Source organism: Daphnia pulex, chromosome 10 (assembly GCF_021134715.1).
Source record: "Daphnia pulex isolate KAP4 chromosome 10, ASM2113471v1".
NCBI classification, from domain to species: Eukaryota; Metazoa; Arthropoda; class Branchiopoda; order Diplostraca; family Daphniidae; genus Daphnia; species Daphnia pulex.
In genome coordinates, this window is record NC_060026.1 from 12,182,419 (window position 1) to 12,200,709 (window position 18,291).

General features: G+C 43.0%; 2 protein-coding genes across 7 annotated transcripts; one reads left to right on the top strand and one right to left on the bottom strand.

Annotated features, from left to right (window-relative positions):
• The first annotated feature begins 12 nt into the window (after positions 1-12).
• On the top strand, positions 13-11,785 carry LOC124205894 (arfGAP with SH3 domain, ANK repeat and PH domain-containing protein-like). Of its 6 annotated transcripts, none has more exons than XM_046603462.1 (17): positions 22-422; positions 499-860; positions 3,417-3,489; positions 4,365-4,513; positions 4,619-4,873; positions 5,146-5,231; positions 5,695-5,854; positions 6,193-6,604; positions 7,211-7,435; positions 7,815-7,918; positions 8,056-8,171; positions 8,245-8,425; positions 8,517-8,786; positions 8,857-8,985; positions 9,049-9,673; positions 9,741-9,992; positions 10,083-11,785. In XM_046603462.1, the coding sequence occupies exons 2-17, from the start codon at positions 735-737 to the stop codon at positions 10,277-10,279; spliced, it is 3,360 nt and encodes a 1,119-aa protein (XP_046459418.1). In that variant the 5' UTR covers positions 22-422; positions 499-734; the 3' UTR covers positions 10,280-11,785. The 6 variants fall into 6 exon arrangements, with proteins under 6 accessions (XP_046459419.1, XP_046459418.1, XP_046459420.1 ...); XM_046603464.1 differs by having other exon boundaries at positions 6,196-6,604; XM_046603463.1 differs by having other exon boundaries at positions 13-860; positions 6,196-6,604.
• Positions 11,616-16,367, bottom strand: LOC124205896 (EF-hand domain-containing family member C2-like). Its single transcript, XM_046603467.1, has 9 exons — positions 16,112-16,367; positions 14,566-14,738; positions 13,981-14,116; positions 13,642-13,773; positions 13,164-13,373; positions 12,882-13,057; positions 12,534-12,736; positions 12,280-12,382; positions 11,616-11,742 (listed from the first exon to the last, which is right to left on the bottom strand). The coding sequence occupies exons 1-9, from the start codon at positions 16,142-16,144 to the stop codon at positions 11,649-11,651; spliced, it is 1,260 nt and encodes a 419-aa protein (XP_046459423.1). The 5' UTR covers positions 16,145-16,367; the 3' UTR covers positions 11,616-11,648.
• Between the last annotated feature and the right edge of the window lie 1,924 nt (positions 16,368-18,291).

Here is an 18,291-nt window from a genome sequence, read left to right on the forward strand (position 1 = left end):
AGGGGCTGAGGGCGTTTCGTCTTTCTAGAGTGTAGTCTAACGTGAAACGTCAAACGTGTTGGGTGGGGTGTGCGTTTACGGCTTCATAGCAAAACGAAAAAAATTGCTGTAAATCGAATTTGTGTGTATTGATAATGTGCTTCAATTGATTGTAATAGACAAACACGTCTTCTCACCACACAATTGTTTCATGCAAATCGTGTAACCCTCTCAACAATTATTTTTTCTCGTGAACCATCCCTTCTGGCTAAGTCTATCTCAAAGTCATAGTGATTTAAAAAAAAAAAAGAAAAAAAGGAAGAAACAATTCAGCCATGACCGTGTCGAAAACCATCATCAGTTTGCTCTCTGCTGACTCACAACTGGTGGGAATCATCGTTACCAATGGATAACTAAAACAAAACGAAACTCGCCTACTAGACGTAAAAAGAAACGCCATAAATCTAAGAGAAAAAACTAGAATAATAATAATAAGCCTTGAAAACAACAACATTGCAGAGTTTTGTTGGAAGAAAAAAGAAGAAAAAAAGTTTCATCCGGAGGGGAGTATATCAACATTTCCGTGGCCATTTTGATCCTTTTTTCGTCGTCTGCGAAGTTGTGTGTGTGTTTGTCTATCCCTCGTCTTATTTTATTTTTTTATTATTTCGTCGTGTGTGTGTTGTTGCTCGTCTCTCTGCCATTTCCGTTGGGAATTTTTCTGACGTTTTCTGTGAAAGTAACAAACATCCGCCATGCCGGGATTAATCAGCGTCTCGGAATTTGTGGAAGAAAGCCGCGAAGATGTCGACTCGCCCACAACGTCGACGTTCGTTTCGCGCATGTCGCAGTGTCGACAAACGGTCGCCGCCCTGGAAGAGGTTCGAAATTTTGATTATTATTCTAGAAATAGTTTGCTTAGATATCAACTAAGTTTGTTGTTGGTCTGTTTATAGTTACAAAAATGAGAATGGAAGCGAATGTGACGTGCTGAAAACGCACAAACACCAGGAGTAGTTTTATCATACGGGTGTGACGGACGGGTAGGCCCTGGATTAAGATGGATTACAGACCATGGTATAGTCCTAAAAAGAGTAGTGTGTGCTGGTAGAGATTCCCTGGCAGGCCAACAGAAAAAGATACTACAAGAAAACATTTTTCCCCGGCCGTTGATACACACACACACGATCGATCCAGGCCCCTGCCAACTCTGTGCGCATATGTACAGTCTGCCAATGACGTCAATATGTAAGAAAAACAACAACAACCGAGAAACCCAATTTCTATTCTTTGTTGGCTGCTGTTGTTATTTTCTGCCACTACTCGATCACAAAAAAAAAAAAGTTATTTTGTCACGTTCCTCATCAGTCCGGAAGCCTCCGTAACTACACTCTAGTATATACATACGTACGTAGTATGGCGGGAATCGATCCAAGGTTAGATGGTGGTCAGCCCTTTCTCTTCTGGTGGTGGTGGGGGGCGGTTGTATAATATTTGGTTTTATTATTATTGTTCCGGTCCACCTTTTATTTTATTTTTATTTTAAGGATTTATGCCTTTTTGATCGGATCACGGACGCGTCGTAACCTTATTTCCGGTCGTTGTTTATCTATGTGACGTCTATCCAATTGGGGATTGGGGTAAATGGCTGGTAGAGGAGGGGGGGTAGGTCCCGACAATCCGCTATCGTAACCGGAACCTTGGAACGTGTGTAACTATTTACGAACGTGTACGAAGCGAGGGTTTATCCGACTAGGAAATGGAGCGAGGGAAAAAATAAAAGGGAGAGAAATCGGATCCGTGGGCATTCCGAACATAACGTTAGATATCCCTTGAAACAAAAGAAGGACGGCCATTACACACACACACACAAAGTTGGTTAGTTTCTTTTTTTTTTGCGACTTGTTGATTGTAATTAAGCGCCCAGAAGAGAGAGAACTTCCGTTTCCTGGGAGAGAGAGAGCCCTTCAACAAATTGTCACAATGTTCACCATTTTTCCAGGTAGATGTTCTCTTTACGAGCAGCTGTCATTTCCTACCAATTGATACGAGCAGAAATCTCTCAACTTTTTCTGGGCGTTTTCTATTTATGATATTTTCTTCTTCTTTTTTTCTTCTCTTTTGTATGCGGATGACATTTCCCCCCCTCAAAAAATTTTTTTTTTCTTCTTCTTTTGAAGTTGAGAGACGGTTGGGATGGCCGTCGTCTATCTTTGCCAGTGTAGGGGGGCATACACCGAAACTAATCGGCGGAAGTGGAGTAGATGGGGACTGGCTTCCGCTCTGCTCCCTTCTATTTTGTGTTACCTGTCTCCACTCACTTTGAAATGAATCAAAGTCAGCGACTGTTGGAAGGAGAAGGAAAAAAATATACTTTGCTGGAGAACTCATTACGTCATTGAAATCGATCCCTCCTCCTCTTTTTTGGGGGGGCATTTAAAAAAAAATAAGTCTAAGCTCTAAAGTCCAGGGGAGTGTATATGTATAAAGGATATCGTGTAACAATTGTCCTCGACTGCAGCTGGTTGAGAGATTTCTCGTTTTTTATTTAAAAAAAAAATAATTCTAGAAACAAACAAAAAGAAAGCGGATCAGTTTTCCACTAGAACAACAAAAGGACAACAACAAATAGATGTGTGTTCTGCCAGGCCTCTGAGCCGCCGTATAAATAAAACAAAACAAAAAAAAAAGGTTTTTTTCTTCTTCTATGGTTTATTGCGTGAGATGATGCCAGCAGTTGATTCCCAAACGGGAAAAGAAAAAGAACCTTGTAAAGGTCGACCGTTTCATTTTATTTTCAATTTCCCTCTTTTTTCTTATTCTGTAGTTGTCCCTTTTTGACTGAGCCTATCATTTCGGTCGTAATTGAGTTATAATGAGTTGTTCGTGAACGTTCATCCATCTAACTCCACCTCCTACTACTACTATATAACGCCAAGTTTTATTCCTTTTGGCGCCCGTCAATACCCTCCCCGAGAAAAAAGGAAGCCAAGACCTTTATACTATTCTAAATTATTCTGTACTACCGAAAAAATAAAAATAAAGATCTTTTGGTACTACATAAAATAATAATCTGATTTACAAGAAGAAAAAAGAGAAATCTAGTACGTTATTATTAGTTTTATATAACCAGATGGCATAACACAGCCAACGGTATGTGGGACTTTTGCTAAGTCATCGATAGCAAAGTTTTCCGGACCCACTGGGAATGTGATAGCAGGAGGAGGAGGAGGAGGAAAAAATAAAAAAGAGCTTGAGAGAGAAACTATGGCATCGATGTTTTAAAAAAGAATGCCAGAGGGGGCGGACGGGAATGTTACTGTACTCTCGTAACTAAGATTGTGTGTGTGTGTGTTATGCTCGGTGGACTTTGTGGAATTTGTATTTCTTATGTTATGTAGATGTCTAATTCTTTTTCTTTTTTTTTTGACAATCAGATCCTCGATGTGGACCGAGAAGGACTTACCAAGTTGAAGAAAGCTGTCAAAGCTATGCACGCTAGTGGCAACGGTAAGAAAAGAAATTTTCTTGAAAATATTTTACATAACAACTTTTTTTTCGGAGGGCCCTGGTAGAAGGAGGATTTATTCCGACAAAACGGACGGGGTCTCTCCATTCTAGTTTCCCTATCAAAATGTAGAAATCCAATTTTGGTATTCGGTAGAGAGAAAGAAAAAAAGGAGAAGAAGAAATTTCTTTTGTGTGTCTAATCCCTGGAATTAAAAAAGAAGCGAGAAGAGAGCTTTTTTGGCCAGTGATTTTTTCTTCTTCTTTTATTCTTGAGCTGGCGATGTGTATAATATAACGGTACTACCGGTCTATAGTAGTGTATATAGTAGATGATATTCCAAAAAGGCGGCGGCGTCATGATCCGATATAATAATAATAACAACCCGGGGACTCGTAACTTTTTTTTTTCTGCCACACGGTGTTAACCTTTTATGTCTGAATCGTTAAAAAAAAACACAAAAAGGACTTTTTTGGGCGAAAGAATATAAAGGGAATATAATGTAGTTAAATGCGCTCACACTATAGACCGAGTCTTAATTCTGATGCCCTTTTGTGTCTGTGTGTGTTGTTTTTCTTTCTTTCTCTCTCTTGCATTTAACTGCGGTTTGTTCATTAGCGTTTGCGCCCAGGCCAATGGCGCGTTAAAAATTAGTACCCGACTTTTTTGAAATAAATAATAATCATAAAAGAGGAGGAGGAAACATTGATTGGGGATGAAAGAACTGGTTCGCACGCTCCCCAAAGTGTCTCTCTCTTTTTTTTTACGACGTTGTTGTTGTTGTTGTTGTTGGGCAACCACCATTGTGTCTAGAGATCAAATCTTTTTTTTAACAAAAATTGAAAAACCTGAAATTTATTGTCACATTCACACACAGCGCACACGGATAATGAGAACTACCTTTCACGGGCGCTGGAACGTCTTGGAACGACGGCCCTGAGTAAAGACCAAGAAGCCGAAATCGGAGCGGCTTTCATCAAGTTCGCCGTCGTCACCAAGGAGCTCTCGGCTCTGCTCCGGACCCTGGTAAGATGAGGAGAAAAACTGTTGAGATCCCAGCATCATTTGTATTGATTCGCCTTTTTATTCGTTGCCCTCCCCCCGGTGGTGGTGGTGGTTGGGTGAGCGTAGATGCAGAATTGTGCCAACATCGTGCAGTTCCCCCTGGACAGTCTGCTGAAAGGCGATCTGAGAGGCGCCCGCGGTGATTTGAAACGGCCTTTTGACCGGGCGTGTAAAGATTACGACACCAAGTACGGCAAACTGGAAAAGGAGAAGAAAGCCCAGGCCAAAGAAGCCGGATTCATCCGATCCGAGATCACGGCCGCCGAAGTGGCCGAAGAGCTCGATCCCGAACGCAAAATGTTTCAACTACAGATGTGTGAGGTAATTATTTAGACACTTTTCCTTTCCAATTTTTGACATTTTTGATCTTAATCTTTTATTTTAAAGAAAAGAAAAGAAATTAAAAGAAAAGAAAATTGAGAAAATGGGAGGGAAAAATGTTTGGAGGAATGACGGCACGGATAGCGCAGCAATTAGTCACCCTCGAAGCATACTTCCGCTTTTAGTTTGTTGTTGTTGTTGTTGTCGTTGGATAGAAAACCTTGAAATGTTGTTTGACAAATTTCTCTTATTTCTTTTCTTTTTTCTTTTAGTATTTGCTGAAAGTCAACGAAATCAAGACGAAAAAAGGTGTGGAACTGTTGCAGCACCTCCTCGAGTACTACCACGCCCAGCACAAGTATATACAAATCGATTTGTTTTAAATTTCTATCGACTCCCCTTTACGGAATTAATTGCGGGGCTAATTGAATTGACGCAATTCAAGATAAGGCATCAGTGACTTTGGCTTATTGATACCTACCCGGGTGGCCTTAGAAGCCCCAAAAAAAAACAAATGAAAGACGTGACTTTGAGAGACCGTAATATAAACGTTACGCAATAGGTTCTAGCTGGTCTCTCCGGATGGAAATCAATCAAGCGTTTGTTCACGATATTCTCGTTGTTGAAGGGCGGCCGCAACTTTTTTAAAAATGGGAAAGAATGGATCCCGCAAGTAATCGCCATTGCCATCCATCGTGCGATTGATGTGCTCCACTGATCCAAATGATGGATGGATTGATGGCTGGCGGGATAGAAAGAGAGAAAAGGTTATTTTATATTTCCGTTTTCATCATTCGTTGTTTGTTTTGCTTTGCTTGCAGTTACTTCCAGGACGGACTCAAGACGATCGAGCATTTCGGCTCGTACATTACGGATCTGTCGCAGGGATTGCAGCGGATCCGCCAGAAACAGGACGAGGAGCGCAAACAATTGGCCGACCTGCGTCAATTGCTCAAAAGTTCTCACGTTTTCGACAAAGAGGTCAGTTTACGTCAACCAAAACAACGACGACGACGACTCACGGACGTGCGTCATCGATGCGGTTTGAGCGAGAGAGGCTTCGGTCGTGAACTGTCGTGACCGTCAGTGTCACACAGTTCCAAGAAAACCGGAGGGATTTCATTTCAATTGCTGTGCTGGGGGTAGAAACAATGAAAATGCAGACACGCCGCGCTGCCTGTCCAATCTATTTAGACTTTGCCAGTTAGTCGATTGTTGTTGTTGTGTGCGCGTCCGAAAAGAGCCGAGCGAACGCCACGAAACGAGTTAGAGCAAAGCCCAGGAGGATTAATGTGGTTTTCTTTTTGTTTACGTGGCAGCAGCAGCAGCAGCAACAGCAGCCAATTGTGCAGAGTCACGCCGGAGGCGCCGGCGGTAACGGCGGAGGGATGGCCGGCGGAATTGGTGGAAACGTCGCCAACAACAGCGGAGGCGGGAGCAACAACGGCGGCGGAGGGGGAAACAATGGCGGCGGAGGGGGTTACTCTCGCCACCAGCTGCAGGGCAACAAGCAGCACGGCTCGAGCCGGACGGGCTTCCTGCTCAAAAAGTCGGAAGGCAAAGTGCGCAAGGTGTGGCAGAAGCGCCGCTGCGAAGTGCGGGCCGACGGATTTCTCTCCATCTACCACGCCGACGAGACCAAACCGCCGACCCGGGTCAACCTGCTCACCTGTCAGATCAAACCCGTGCCCAATCACGCCGAGGATCGCCGCTGCTTCGATCTCATCTCGTGTAAGGACTATCTCCCATCCCATCCTATCCGTATAGCTTCGTAAATGATGATGGATATGCTCACCGTCGTTCCTCACGGGCTCAGTCACGAACTGAAGTGAAACTAAACGCGCCATACGAGTTGTTTTCTTTTTTTCTTTTCTGGTGTTGGAAGACGATGGAGGAAGGTCTTTTTATTTTCACGCTCCAGACCTTTTTTCGCCGCAAGGTTATTTGACTCTTTCATGGGCGGCCATCCGCGCCTTCACCAAAAAATCTCATTTCTTTTTTTCTATTTGGTGTCCTTTGTTTTCAACCACCACCATCACCACCACAGAGAAAGACCTTGCGGCCATTTCGGCCACATATACACAAAACAACCATTTCCATCTTATTTATGTAGTTTCATTTCTAGTACTTTTTCTTTTGTTTGTTGCTCCTGTCAAATTGTATAATCCAATTTCGACCAGCCAGCAAATAACTAAACAAAAAACAAGGGCGCGTGATCCGGTTGTTGATGTGCATTAACCATTTTTTGATAACAGACGAGCAAGGCAGCAGTTGAACCGGGTTCATTTTAAAAACATTTCTTGTTTTATTTGGATTTTCTATTTGACCCAAACGCAGACAATCGAACCTACCACTTTCAAACGGAGGAGGAAGAAGAAATGGCGGCCTGGATTTCGGTGATGGTCAACAGCAAGGAAGGAGCCCTGATGAAGGCCTTCGACGACAATGGCCGTCACGGTCCCAAAGTCAATCAAGGCTTCCTCGAACTGCAGCAGGCCATTATCCGATACGTTTTGCGACTGCCGGGCAACGATCGCTGCGCCGACTGCTGTTCTCAGAACGGTACGTCAATCACGTCACGTCGTGGAAAGAAAAGAATAAAAGAAAAGAATAAGAACAGATGATGATGATGACCTCTCGACGTTCAAACGTCATCAACGAGAGAGATGATGAGAGTATTTATCTTTGGCCAGCCGCTAGCCATTTGTTTGTTCTTTGGCCAAAGGAATTTCCAAATCGTTTGATCGTTAACCATTATTCTTTTCTTTTTGTTTGAAAAATTTGACCCTCTGGATGAGTTCCATTATTTTCTTTTTCCTAACGAAAAAAGAAAGAAAATGTGTCGTGGTTTCTTTTCTTTTTTTTTAAAAATGGCGCCATTTTGTAACGGTCTGCTTAATTGGTTTATTTTATTTTTTTCTGTGTGTGTCATTTGGCTCAGATGCGACGTGGTTGTCGACCAACTTTGGCGTAATCATCTGCATCGAATGCTCGGGCGTACACCGTGAAATGGGCGTTCATGTGTCACGAATCCAGTCGTTAGTGGTGAGAGCTCCGTTCATCATCTTTCATCAGCGTTTCATTCACTCTCTCTGTCGCGCGCGCACACCCCAGCCAACGCCATTATTGACTTAACGTTTTTTTTCTTTTCTTTTGCCTTTCCTCTTTTAATGAAATGACAGCTGGATCACGTGCCAACGTCACAACTGCTCATTGCCCGGCACATGTCCAACCACAGTTTCAACGAGATTATGGAAGCGACTCTGCACATTTCAAAGCCCAACCTCAACAGCACCATGTAACTATTTTGTATAAAAGCCTAAAATTTTGTGGACATTTTTGTGTGATGACGTTTTGACTTTATTCTTCAGGGAGGAGCGGAGCGAATTCATCCGGGCCAAGTACATTGACAAGAAGTTCGCCATCAAGACGAGTACGGACATACGTGACTTGCACAGTGACGTCGAGCACGCCCTCAATAACAAAGACATCCATCAGCTTTTACAAGCCTACGTCGAAGGAGCCGACTTTTCGAAGCCCTTCATTGACAGCGTAGGAATTTAGTTCCTGGCCGCGCGTGTGTTGTGCTCCTCCTGAGCCTCCTGAAAAATGTTTTTCTCTTTTTCTTTTTTTACCAATTTAGAACGCGGGAGAGACGGCCTTGCACATGGCGATCCGTCGCGAACGAGGCCATTCCCTTCACATTGTCGACTTTCTGGTGGAGAACGCCAGCAATCTGGACGCGACGACCGTCGATGGACACACGGCCGTCCACTATTGCGCCCTCTACAACCAGCCGGAATGTCTGAAACTTTTGCTGCGCTCCGGGGCCAACGTGGTGGCCGAGACCAAAGATAAGAGAACGGCCGTCGATCTGGCCAAAGAATACGGATCCACCGTCTGCGAAGACCTGGTAGTCACAATTGCCCAATCGATTGAAAAGTCCAACAATTTAAAAAAATCGAATTTCTTTTGTCATTCAGATTCGCCAGTCAACGCAAAACCGGAAATCACAGTTGGAAAATGTCAGCATTGATTGGAACTTGTCACAGGATGAGGCCGGATCCATCGACTTGTCGGACGAGGATATGACAGTCATTGAAAACACGGTGGTAAATTTAGTAGAAAAGAAATCAAGTCGCGAATCGAGCTGATTGACATTTTGATTGATGTAGAATGGAATTCCGACTCCTGATCGACGCGTTCGATCACGACCGCCCAGTTTTGCCGGTCGAGAGTCACCAGTGCAACTCCGCTCGCGATCCTCGACTTCCGACAGTTTACGTTCCGGTTCCAGTCCCAACAGCGGAGGCGGAGGAGGCGGAGGCAGTGGGGGAAATCAATCATCACGTAATGCGGCTTTCTTCCCTCCGGCAGTGACGACGGGCAACGGAAGTGGGGGGTCATCTGTCAATACAGCCGCCGCTCTTATGGCCGGATCTGGCAACAGCCTCTCTGTGCTGACCAATAAAAAGAATAACAATTCCTCCTCTACAACAACAACAACAACATCTTCCGCTGCTGCTGCAGCAGCTGCAGCTGTCACCGCCGCCAATGTCGGAAGTTTGAAAAAGAGAGCGGCCCCACTTCCTCCTCCGACGTCGACCAATTCGTCGACATTCACCAGAGATTCGTCGCAAAACACGCACAGTCGCAACGCCTCCGACTATGGCGTCTCTTTCCCAACGCAGCGGATGAAACCGCCCAGCGAATCTCATTCTCAGTCGAGGAAATCGCTCGTCGCCGATTATCTCGACTCGACAAAGACCCGCACTTTCCACCATTCGGCCGCCCATCTCCGTAGGTTTTTCCTTCACGTAGCCAAATTGTCGTCGGGATAATTATTTTGTCTTTTTTATTTTTCTAGCCGGGGCTAAACTTGTATTGCCCAAAGGAGAATTGCCGCAGTTGAGGAAATTACACGGCTCGGCCACTAGTCTGGCCAGCACTACAAGCTCTAATCGGCCTCGGGGTCCGCCCCCTCCAACTCCGGCTAATGTTAGTGCGGTCGTCAATTTATCGAAGCCGCTCAACAGTCGCAACGGCCGTTCCACCGAGAGCCTATCATCGGCTCCGTCGGATGGAGAATTCAACGATAAGCCATTACCACCCGCCAGAGGTATGGGCATCATATCTTATCCTCTTAACTTATTGATTGACGTTCCTCATTTGAATTGCTAATTTTCCCGTTTTTTCCGCTTTTGTCCAGGACGACGGTGTCGGGCCCTTTACGATTGCGAAGCGGATAATGACGATGAGGTATCGTTCCGCGAGGGTGAGATCCTTGTAGTCATGATCGAGAAGACGGAAGACGAGAATTGGATGGAAGGCTACGTGGAGAGTGACCCCAAACGGCGAGGCGTCTTCCCGGCTAGTTTCGTTCACATCTTAAACGAACGGGATTAAAACAAACAAACAAATTAGTGTTTGCTGGGAAAAAAACGGGAACCAAGTTCAAATCAAACTGCCACAACTTCTCCTAAATTTGTCTTTTTTGTTTGTTGGTTTTTTTCCTCGCGAGATATATCCACTGACGACACCAAACTCATCGACCAGTGGGGGAGAGATTTACGTCATTTATGTCCAGTGACGCACAAAGTTATCACACACATACGAGTTTCAAAGGAATAACAAAGCTATCCCTCTCCCCAATATACTTGTAATATTTAAAGAGAAACAAAAAAGGAGAATAATTGTTGGATTTTTGGTGAATGGCAAATGAAGATTGTTTTACACTGGAGTAGTTCCCCCTCCTATACCAGGTTTGATTGAATTCCATTTCTTGTTCTTTTTTTTTTGGCTCCTAGTCACTCTTCTCATCGCTGTCTCTGTTTTTGAAAGAACCCATCCACTGAGAAATGTTTTGCTCTTTTGTTTGTTTGTAATAAGCCCATTTTTCCCCGCTCTCTTTATCTATCTCTGTTCTCTACTTACATACTCTTTACCTTCTCAAAATCTCTCATCTACATATTATATTATATATTATTAGTTAACTTCTGTGATATATGCTTCCTCATTTTTCGCTTCCTTCCTCTATATCTGTCTTCAGTTTCTCAATGAACTCTTGCCCAATCATCTCCTGCTGTTTGTTGTCACATCTGTTTCATTTTGTCTGGGAGGAACTGATTCACAAAGAAGATTCATGCTTACTTCGACCAGTCTCAGTCCCCACACACAAAACTGGAAAATAAGAAAAAAAAGAGTATCCCCGATTCCCACAATGTTTGAACCAAAATGATCTGTATACTATTATTATTACATACTCTGCCATTGTTTGTTTTCTGCCCCCCCAACCCAAAATGTTTCATTCTTCTAAATATTCTACTTCAAGCATTTCTTTCTCCCTCCCTATTTTTTCGATGTGGCTTTGTCGTTTACTGTTGTTCACGGCTTCCATTTATTATTGTGTGTAATATTTACGTGTGTGTTTTTCCTTTTTTTTGTTTTTTTTTTGAAATGTCAAAAATATTTTCGTTCTTTTTCTCCCCCATAGAGCGCGCTTGCGAGGCCGTTTGATGTGCAAGTTCATTGGTCGACTCTGCCTTATCGTGTTTTGCTCGCGCGCGCAATTTCAAACAAACTAAAAAAGAAAAAAAGCTAAAAAACCTGAAAAACTAACAAAAATCAATACACACACACACACAAAAAGATGTTACACACACACACACACAAAAATGAGTGAGAAAAGAAAAAGAAAAATATTTATCCTTGTTGTGTTTTATTTTTTCTCTCTTTTTTTCGTGTGTTTCAATGTCAAAAAATTCGAAGAACGTGTTTAATCCAATTGTACGGGAGTGAAGTCGACGACATCGAAATGATTGCGGTAAAAAGATCGTGTAAAGTCGTCGCCCGTTTCCACCAACACGAACCTGTTTGAAAACAAAACAAAAAATAAAAAAAGATTTCAATCTATTTGATTCCTTTTTTCCTATATACTCTGGGCACTTTGACAGACCCCCACTCCTAAAATAGGAGGAGAGACACGTCTCTTTGGAAACTATTGCGTGAAAGGAGCAAAGTTTTGGCCCAGCTTTTAGTTTTACGTGTGCTGGGCCGGAGCAAAGTGCCCGACTTTTCTTCTTTTTTAGGAGCCGGTCGTTATCGACTTTAGGGGGGTGTTTCAAAGGTTGAGGGGCTGCTGGCGGGAGCGGGGGCTTGTCATTTGAAATTCAAATGTGATCAATTTGAGCTCGAAAGCGGAAGGGAGGGACGGGCATGGATCTATAAGGAGAAAAGTCGCTTTTTTTGTTGTGTTGGGCTGGTTGAATGCTCCTTGAATGAGACACGCAAGCCCAGGGGAACCATTTTGGGTGGCTCCTAAACAGGAGCGGGTTGGTGGCTCCTTAAAAAAATAAAAATTTTGCCCAAACTTTGTACGTGTTGGGGGTGTTGGGAGTGGAACTTACCGTCGACCGTGAACAGAAATGACATTGGCCAGCATCAAATCCTGCGGGTCGTAGAAGGTGATGTCAGCCGCATCGGCTGGCGATGTCATGATGGGTCTCGGTTCTGCAATGGAAAACACGTTCATCCGGTTAGTGGCGTCGCCAAGCGACTGAAGACAAACTCCGTACAACAGAACAGACTTGATCGATGAATAATTCATAGGCCAACCAAAAAATAAAAGAAAAACAAGGAGCCCCCCTCTAAAAAAAACAACCTTTGGGTAATCTCTGGCGTCGCAACAGAACCGCCTCCTGGGCTCGGTTGGAGCTGTACAGGCCTCGCTTTTGATTGCTCTCGAATTCCGCATCGGTGATCTGGATCGTGTCGTCCACCAGGAAGTAGCGCATCACGTACGGTTTCAGTCGCTCATCCAGCCCTACGTTCTCTTCATTGCGCCGGTCCCAGACGCAGCCGAATCTTTTTTTTTAAATTCCGCCAAAGGAAAAAATAAATTAAAAAAATGTTGCGGCAATTTTATGCAAATCTTTTTTCTATACATTATAGTGGGGAGGGGTTAGATATCGATCGGGAATATTTTGAATGCAGTTGGCCGACTATATACCTGAGAATTTGGCCGTCGTGTTCTAGAAACTTTTTCAGCGGATGGTTTCGTCGCTGCGGTGCAGAACGGGATCGTGAGGCCGCAGCGGCGGCGTCGTTCTTATTCTTCAAAGGCGGATGCGATTCCGGCACGTCTTCCGGCGCGTTGACTTGTATTCCGGCGCTCATCAGGAATTCCTGTTGTGCGATTTCGACAGAAATACACATACACATATATCAAATATTGAAATTCTTTTAGGGGGGAAAACAAATTCAATTATTTGAATTTTTTGGCTTTATTTACTCTGGTCCATTGGTTGCAGTTGGTCAGCCGGAATCGACGTCCAAAGATGTCAACGTCTGACGCCACATTCAAATCTTTCCAGTGCCAGTATTTGTCAGGGCTCTCGTCGTCTCGTCCAGCACCACCACGTCCGTCTTCATCTTTCGTTTCGTGACCGGACTTGAGAACTTTATGGCGGCGGACAAGTTTCCCTTGCGGACGCCCGGAATTCTTTGAATAAATAAAATAGAAAAACTTAAAAGTTTTGCGTGGGCCGTAGCTGAAAATTGAATCTCCACACACCCGCGCAACGTTCCGCCAGAATATTTTAAAAAAATCAGGAAAATTCACGCGGGATTTCTTTATAGATACAGCCCACAGCACTATGTGCGTGTTATATAATATATATAAATGTATACCTAACGTGATTATGGTAATTTAAGCGCAAAAGAGCAAAAAGAAAGAAAAAAGTAAGAAGACGACTGTCGAATAAACGAACCGGAGTGACGGGCTCGTGAACCGAGATCGTGTCGTCCTCCAGATAGTAACACAACTTGACCGGGTGGACGGCCCTGCGGGAATAGCCCCAGGCAAGCGAATCCTCAAAGTAGAACCCATCGAAGCGCAGAGTCTATACGAAGAAATTTGAATTGCAAATGACAATTTCCGTTAGATATTTATTCTATCTCTCCGCGCCATTTTCATCTGCATTCAATTAACCGGATCGAGAGAGATATAACAGCACGCAGGCCCCTCTCTCTCCCCCCAAAAAATATATATCAAGATTTAAAACACATTTGTTATCATTATACATCTTTTGAAACATATAATTGATTACCAGTCGGTCGTAGAGGACCGTTTTGGGTATAAACGGTCGGCTGGCATCCGCCTTGTAAGGAGGATAGATTGGCGGTGATAAACCAGCCAGCTCACGATCCATGTGTTTGGAATCACGTTCGAAATGAACGGCCGATCTTATTTTGGGAATACAAAAAAAGAAAAGACGAAGAAGAAATATATACATTTATTCTTCTTTTTATTTTTCGTGAAATAGAAGATATAGACGAAAAAAGAAAAGAATAAGGAGCCAGTTGATATATAGGAGCCGGTGTGTGTTGTAGACAGCCGGACATGTTAAGGAAATTGATCGACCGAAAGGGAGTCTAGAACTACTACACTATATGGACTAGCTACTCTATAGACCAGATGGGAATTTTCATATGATGTAGATAAATATTATATAACATATGCGCTGGGTGCAGTGTACAATAGTCTATTCTCCACTTGTGTCCAATCTCGTATATAGACTTTTCTTTATATCATTGTGTCTCTTTTCTCGCTAGCAAGAAATGCTTTTTTATTTCAAATGAGATTTTCATGTATGAAATGGATGTGTGTGTGTATAGGATGGATGGATTTATACCTGGCAGCGACAAGTTGAGGCGGCCGGAATCGATGTAGATCGTAGTCATAGTCATCCTCCGGAGACGGCGGGATGAAGTTTCCGGATGATGACGACGTGCTGCTGCTGCTGCTGGCTTTAGGCAGAGGCACTCCGTCGTGGAAGTGAAGCGTTTGACATTTGCGATAGTTGGACTAACATACGAAGAAAAAACAAGTTCCCAGTAGAGCAGACATCATTTCACGATATGTTTGCAAAGGAGATTGATCAATAAACTTTGATTCATCGCCAACCAGCAGACTTTTGTATATATTTACTTCTTCTTCCACCTAGTTTTTCTCATACATTTTCCTCATTTCCCCTCTAGGCTTTTGAACAAGTCATTTCCATTTCTTTGAATAGGCCTATTATGCACGATCGTCTATAGCTCTCTAGCTCCTTATTTAGCCCTGAAATCTTTTCATCGATCTACTATAGCTGTGTCTGACTGGATGGAGTGGATGCTGCTCCTGGTTCCTGCGGTAATAGAATTGTACATCACTGGGCTCCTAGCCGTACCTCATCACTTGCTTCCACCCTTTACTGATGTTGTATATACGCGTCAGCTGCGCCGGCCTGTGAAGAATCTGCCATCGAGTGACTGAATATTATAGATACCTTGTGCCATGTGCCGCCACCGGGTGCAATATTACGTGCAATATTGCGATGAAGTAACTATGGGCCGCCCTATGCCTTTTCATCATTTCATCAAAAGATTTCTGATGTGTAAGATGTTGATGACTATTATATATGTGACTCAATGGTCTTCATTCTTTTCTCTGCCCGGTGAAAAGCGTTGCCGAGTGAGAGATCTATGGGGGTTCTAAATATAGATACAAGAAGAAGAAGGAAGTTGCTTCTTTTCATCGCAGCGTAGAATGTGTGTGTGTGTGTCTATTTAACCGGCCGCACACGCAACTGATTGCCACCACCGAGTGTCCTCAAAGAGAGGCTGTAGCTCCTTTTTTGGGAGGGTTTGTATTAACTGCTGTATAGTAGATATGCTCTGCTGTTAGATGAGAGACCGTTTCTATATATATATTTAATCTCAAATAGCGCATAGTATATATATCTCCCTATCCGTTGCTGCTGTGCTGGGCTATCAGGGCCTCGCCGTTTTTGCGCAGATCAGATTTATGACTCGCATTCACTTGACGCTTTTGGGGTATATCCCCGACGACGACGAGGCTACTGCTGCTGCTGCTGCTCTTAAATACAGTACACTAGACTATAGCTCCATCCTTTTCACTCTCGGTTTATATAGATATATATTTATTTATGGTACACAATCAAAAGAATATAAGGCCCGGCAGGGACTGCAAATCTAAGAAGCCCACCACCACCACCATCATCAAAAAGAATCGTCCACGGGTGTATATAGACTAGAGACTAGAGAGAGATATCTAGAGAAGACCTATAGCGATCAATAATGCAGTGCGGGAAAAAAAGCATTGCCCGATATATCTATACTCTATAGCTGTCGTGATTTATTTATATAAATAAATAAATTTGATTTGATTTTTTTTACCTTGATGGTCTTTTGGCCGATTCCCGGCAACATCCTTTGATTCTTTTTCTTCCTATTGAAATCGGTGTCTCGTTCAAAATCAAACACGATTATTCACGCTGCAATAGGTCAAATTTAACACAATTTAATTTGAGTTTTTTTCCTGATCAAAAGAAGAAGAAGAAATAATCGGGACGGGATTGGAGGAAAACTTTCTCCGGATGACTTGTCCAACCAACTGATGTGTGTTATGTGTGTGTAGAGTCTACAGCCGAAAAACTGTTATATGACGTGTCCACGGCAACCGATATCCCTTTCATATATACTATATATACGCTTATATATACTCTGTTGTTGGATAATATACTTATTTAGACGGCCAGCCAGCCCCTTTTTTCTCTTTCTCTTCCAACCCCCTTAATAGGGTGTGGTGTTGCCGGCCTGTATCTGTATCCATAGCAGAATGGATATACAGCCAAGCCGAGCCAAAGTTGGTCTGAAAAAGAATAAGAAGAAAGTTGTATTTATTTATTTCGATATCAAATATATATATTTTACTGGTAACCGTTGACGATTCGACCAAACTCTGATAGCTCCGGGCTTTCTCTGTGCCGTCACGTCTGCTGCGTGTTTCATCAGCCGTGCCGTGATGATGATGATGATGATGATGCCAAATCAATAATTCCCATTCGGATATATATACAACAACTGCAGCTAGCAGCAACAGCCGGAGAAAAAAGGCGGATGCAGAGCTGTTATAAGAAGCTCTCGGCGTCGTTTGTGTGTGTTATATATTATTATAGACGTGTCATTCACTCGATTTCATTCCCTATGTATGGACTAGATATGTATAGTCCCCCCCCCCCCCCCCCCCTCTTTATATAGTATAACTCATCGGCCCAACTTTGTTGGGCGTCTTGATCTTTATGTGCATATAATATCTCCGGGCCCCCAAAAGTCGTCGTCGGAAGGAAACTTGGGATTTCCCAAAAGTCGAAGAAACTCGAGAGTCTAGAAACAATCGTCTTGTATATTCAGAAAAGGATCGTCTCTGCTCTCCCTTGTACAACAATAGGACACCAACTTTATTCTTGGCTGCCAGCTGGATACAATATAGAGTAGTATATCAGAACGCAGATGGCCATTTATTCTACTGCATTATATATAAATATACTATGTCATTTATTTAGATATTATATATACATTTCCTTGGCAACCGAAAAATGGAGGAACTTTTATATTTCTTCCTTTAGAAAAAAAGCTTCCGGATGTGTATAGGTTTTCTTCTTTTATATCCGCTATATAGATATGGAGAGGCTAATGTGACCATGTATATTTATATACGTTCACCAATAGCCCAAAAAAGAGAAAAAGAGAATCGAAGAATTGGGAAAAGAAGATGATTGACGGTTTGGCCGTCAGTCGAGATATAGATTTGGCCGCGAGTCGATGTGACGTGCCCACAAAACACGCTATACATATTGATTTATACGTGACTGCGCTATATACATATCGGGATCTAGATATCTAATATGGATCGACTTTCTTTCTTATTTTTCCTATTTTTCTCTGTGTGAATAGAAACGACGGTGTATAGCTGTATACGGTAGATACACATAAACGATATGATCGATATATCCTATGTGCAGCTGCATATTATAGCCTATATATATGTGTACATGGATGTGTGTGTGTGTCACAGAGTTCGCCAGCCTCTGAACTGTGCTTGGCTGGGCTGGGGGTAAATATTAGATGTCTCTTGTGCTTAAATGACTCTTAATCTGATTACTTCAGCGTGATCCTTTATCTTCTTCTTTCAGGAGGAAAAAAGAAAAAAGGAGATGGTTGATTACCCAGACTCCTTCTCTCTAGGAGTCATTAGCAAGTTTATGGATGTCCTTTGCTCTTAGAGTCTGTCGTCGTTTTTTCCTTTTGAGAGTTCTTGTTTCTTTTTTGGGTTGAAGATGCTGAGACATTGTTTATCTAGCTCCCCTTTTTTCCTCTGTTGTATTATATATACTTGGGGATTGTTCATCCGATGGATTCTAAAAGATTGATGTCGCTCCTGCATGTGGAAATCATCAAGTTTAGTCTCGCCGGTCTTGCCAAGGAGGAAAGACGAGTAGTTGATTAGATTTTTCCTGTGGCCAGAAGAGGCTTCTACAATTTGACATGTGGGACTTTTTGATTCTTATTTTTTG